General features: G+C 58.5%; 1 protein-coding gene across 1 annotated transcript in view; it reads right to left on the bottom strand.

Annotated features, from left to right (window-relative positions):
• Positions 1 to 680: 680 nt before the first annotated feature.
• The window catches only part of LOC132814810 (tyrosinase-like), a 24,439-nt gene continuing 21,556 nt past the window's right edge, over positions 681 to 3,563 (bottom strand). The window contains exon 5 of the mRNA XM_060823596.1: positions 681 to 897. Coding sequence (XP_060679579.1) covers positions 681 to 897 — 217 coding nt within the window. The remainder of the gene's footprint in view (positions 898 to 3,563) is intronic.

Here is a 3,563-nt window from a genome sequence, read left to right as displayed (position 1 = left end):
TTACCGGTGCCCGGCTCTCCGTACAGCGAGTGGCACTCCCGGAGAACCCGCTCGCTCACCGACTCGGTCCCCCTCTCGGCGTTGGCCGCGCTGCGGCTCTTCATGCTTTTGCCGGTCATTGCCGCCGCCGCTGGGGTTGTTGTTGTAGTAATCGGACAACGGCCGCTTTTTCAAACGACGGATGGGGAGGGGGGGTGCTAACGGTCTCGCTCGCACCGGAGGGGCCGCCGGGAATTGTAGTCCCCCGTCCCCCACCGCCCCCTATACACACGCCTTCAGTGACGTCACCGACGGACTGCAACTCCCGGCCGGCTCCGCGGCGCAAAGCGACTCCGGCGGCGCCGCCACGGCCGTCGGGCGTCGTAGTCTCCAGCCGGGCCGCCGTCCCGTGGAGGTGGCACGGGTGACGTCACGAGGCGGACTACACGTCCCGGCGGTCTCTGCGCTCCAGCCGGAGGTGGGGGGGGGAGTGAGACAGGTGCGTGGAACCCACGGCGTTGGAGAGCGCGGGGGGTGTCGCCAGAGTGCGCACGCGTAGCTCGTTCCGCTAGGGGACACCGGATGTTGTAGTCTCTAACCCGACAGCGCCCGACGTTTATCCCGGGTGACGTCACGCAACGCACTACAACGCCCGACGGCCTCCTCTCCGCCCGCCTTTACCGCCAGCCTCCACTCAACGGTCACTGTGACGCGATGGCTGCCGGGAGTTGTGGTCCTGGCCCTGGGTCGCCTCTCGTCCGCCGCCGTGTTAATGGGGCAGCCGGCGGACTACAGCCTCCACAACGCCCTGCGAGACCCCTCCCCAGCTTGCCGCCAAAAGCTCTGGAAACCCCATACTTTAAAAACCATTCCTGATAGAACGGGCGCCATCTTGGAATGAGGTCAAGGTTGGCAGCACTACAGGGAGGAGAGGGGAAAAAAGGGGCTAAAAAACCTACACCCTGCCCCAAAACGCACCGAAACCCACGCCGCAGCAGTGGTGGTGGACCCTCGGGTTTGAATCAGACGTCGACCAACAGAAAGGAAGAGAAGGGGTTGGCGGTGGTTGGATGGACGCCAAGTGTTGGCCAATGAGGCTGATCTCCTTCCCCCACCGACAGGTCGCCAATGCGCGTTGCCAGATCCTTGGGGAAGGCCGCTTGGATACGCCGGGAAGCAGCATTCAGTCTGTCCCCACCCTTGGAAGCCCCAAAATCTCAACCGTTGGGAGAGATGAAGACGATGGGGCGTGACTGGGGCGGTGGGTGGGTTGTTGTTGGCAGATTGTGGTTGGCGGGAAGAGGTGCGTGACCGACCCAGAAACACGACGCTGTCTGGCTCCTCATCGAACGTTCGGATGGCCTCCCCTAGAGCGACTCACAGGGATGACGTCCAGAAGGGCGTCAAGGTTGAATGGGCCATACCTTCCCTGCCCTCTCTGACCCTACTGAGTGTGGCAGAACGTGTTGGCTGGAGAAGACAGGGTGTGGTGCATGCAGATGTGTGGCGGAGCTGCGATGTAAGAAGTTGATGTTGGCAATTATAGTACTTTCCATCTCTCGCCCAGGGGTCAAACTCTGGAGGCTGTGGTCCAGCTGCTCTAGATGGACAGAGAGCGAGAGAGACCGGAGGAAGGCAGCTGCCGAGAGGTGGGCCACTGTCTCCAGAAGGTCACGCCAAGGCAAGATGCCATTGCCGGGATGGAGAGACTGGACGGACATCTTGGTATTCGCGCCCTCACCCTCCGGCCAGATCACCAAGCCCCCTCCGTGTGTGTCTGAGAGGGGAAGCAGGTCCTTTATTCCATCTGGGCCTGGGGAGGAATCTGACCTCAGGATCTTCGTGTGCTGTTAGGTTGATGCTTCTGTATAGTCTGAACATTCGGGCGAATGTTATTGACACCTTCCTTTTCTGACAGAAATCACTCCTCTGGATGGAGTTTTACTCTGTATCTAACCCCGTGCTGTCCCTGTCCCTGACCCTGTGAGTGTTTGATTGGGGGTACAGCAGAGAGGAAGCTTTACGTTGTGTCTAACCTAGTCCCTAGTTGCCTCTGTCCAGGGAGTGTTTGAGGGTGGAGGTGGGGCAGTGTAGAGGGAGCTTTATTTTGTATCTAACCCTGTGCTGTCCCTGTCCTAGGATTGGAGTTCAGTGTAGAGGGAGCCTTCACTCTATACTTAACTCAGTGCTGTCCCTGTCCTGGGTTGTTTGATGGGGGGACAGTGTAGAGGGAGCTTTACTCTGTATCTAACTCCGTGCTGTCCCTGTCCTGGGATGGTGGGACAGTGTAGAGGGAGCTTTACTCTGTATCTAACCCCGTGCTGTCCCTGTCCTGGGATGGTGGGACAGTGTAGAGGGAGCTTTACTCTGTATCTGACCCCATGCTGTCCCCGTCCTGGGAGTGTTTGATGGGGGACAGTGTAGAGGGAGCTTTACTCTGTATCTAACCCCGTGCTGACCCTGTCCTGGGATGGGGGGGACAGTGTAGAGGGAGCTTTACGCTGTATCTAAACCCGTGCTGTCCCTGTCCTGGGATGGTGGGACAGTGTGGAGGGAGCTTTACTCTGTATCTGACCCCGTGCTGTCCCTGTCCCTGGGATGGGGGGACAGTGTAGAGGGAGCTTTACTCTGTATCCAACCTCATGCTGTCCCTGTCCCTGGGATGGGGGGGACAGTGTAGAGGGAGCTTTACTCTGTATCTAACCCCGTGCTGTCCCTGTCCCGGAATCAGGGGGACAGTGTAGAGGGAGCTTTACTCTGTATCTAACCCCGTGCTGTCCCTGTCCCTGGGATGGGGGGGACAGTGTAGAGGGAGCTTTACTCTGTATCTAACCCCGTGTTGACCCCGTCCTGGGATGGGGGGGACAGTGTAGAGGGAGCTTTACTCTGTATCTAACCCCGTGTTGTCCCTGTCCTGGGATGGGGGGACAGTGTAGAGGGAGCTTTACTCTGTATCTAACCCGTGCTGTCCCTGTCCTGGGATGGGGGGACAGTGTAGAGGGAGCTTTACCCTGTATCTAACCCCGTGCTGTCCCTGTCCCTGGGAGTGTTTGATGGGGTCTGCTCCCTGTTCTCTGAAGGACTGGGGTTGAGGGGGAATGGGACAGAGTAAAGTCGGGGAGAAGTGGGGGGGGGGGGGTAGGTGTCACCTCCTGTCTGCAAGTGTTACAGATACACCAGAGGGGCTGGATGGCCCCCTCCTGTGAAACCGGCTCAAGGAGGGGCGGCAGGGGGGGTTAAATGGTGTTGTCTTGATGCTGTGTTTGTAACAGTGCCTGAGCAGCCTGGTACACAGGAAGTGGGATAACCGGACTAACCCTCACACACCTAAATATGTGTTCACACGTGTACATGCCTGACCACAGAACCGCAAACACACGCTACTGCACAGACATGAGCTTAACTCCTTCAGGCTCCGAGCTGTGTGCTCACCGGGCAGGCAGACAAAGTCACAAAGAAAGGAGGAACTGGAAGGTTATTCCCACTGAATCTAGAACCAGGGAGCACGGCCTCAGAATCTGGGGCAGCAGATTTCGCACTGAGCTGAGGAGGATCTTATTCCTCCAAACGGTTGGGAAATCTGT

This window comes from Hemiscyllium ocellatum, unplaced genomic scaffold, assembly GCF_020745735.1.
Source record: "Hemiscyllium ocellatum isolate sHemOce1 unplaced genomic scaffold, sHemOce1.pat.X.cur. scaffold_934_pat_ctg1, whole genome shotgun sequence".
Lineage (NCBI taxonomy): Eukaryota > Metazoa > Chordata > Chondrichthyes > Orectolobiformes > Hemiscylliidae > Hemiscyllium > Hemiscyllium ocellatum.
The sequence above is the reverse complement of the archived record's forward strand: the minus strand, read 5'-3'. Positions and strand labels throughout refer to the sequence as shown.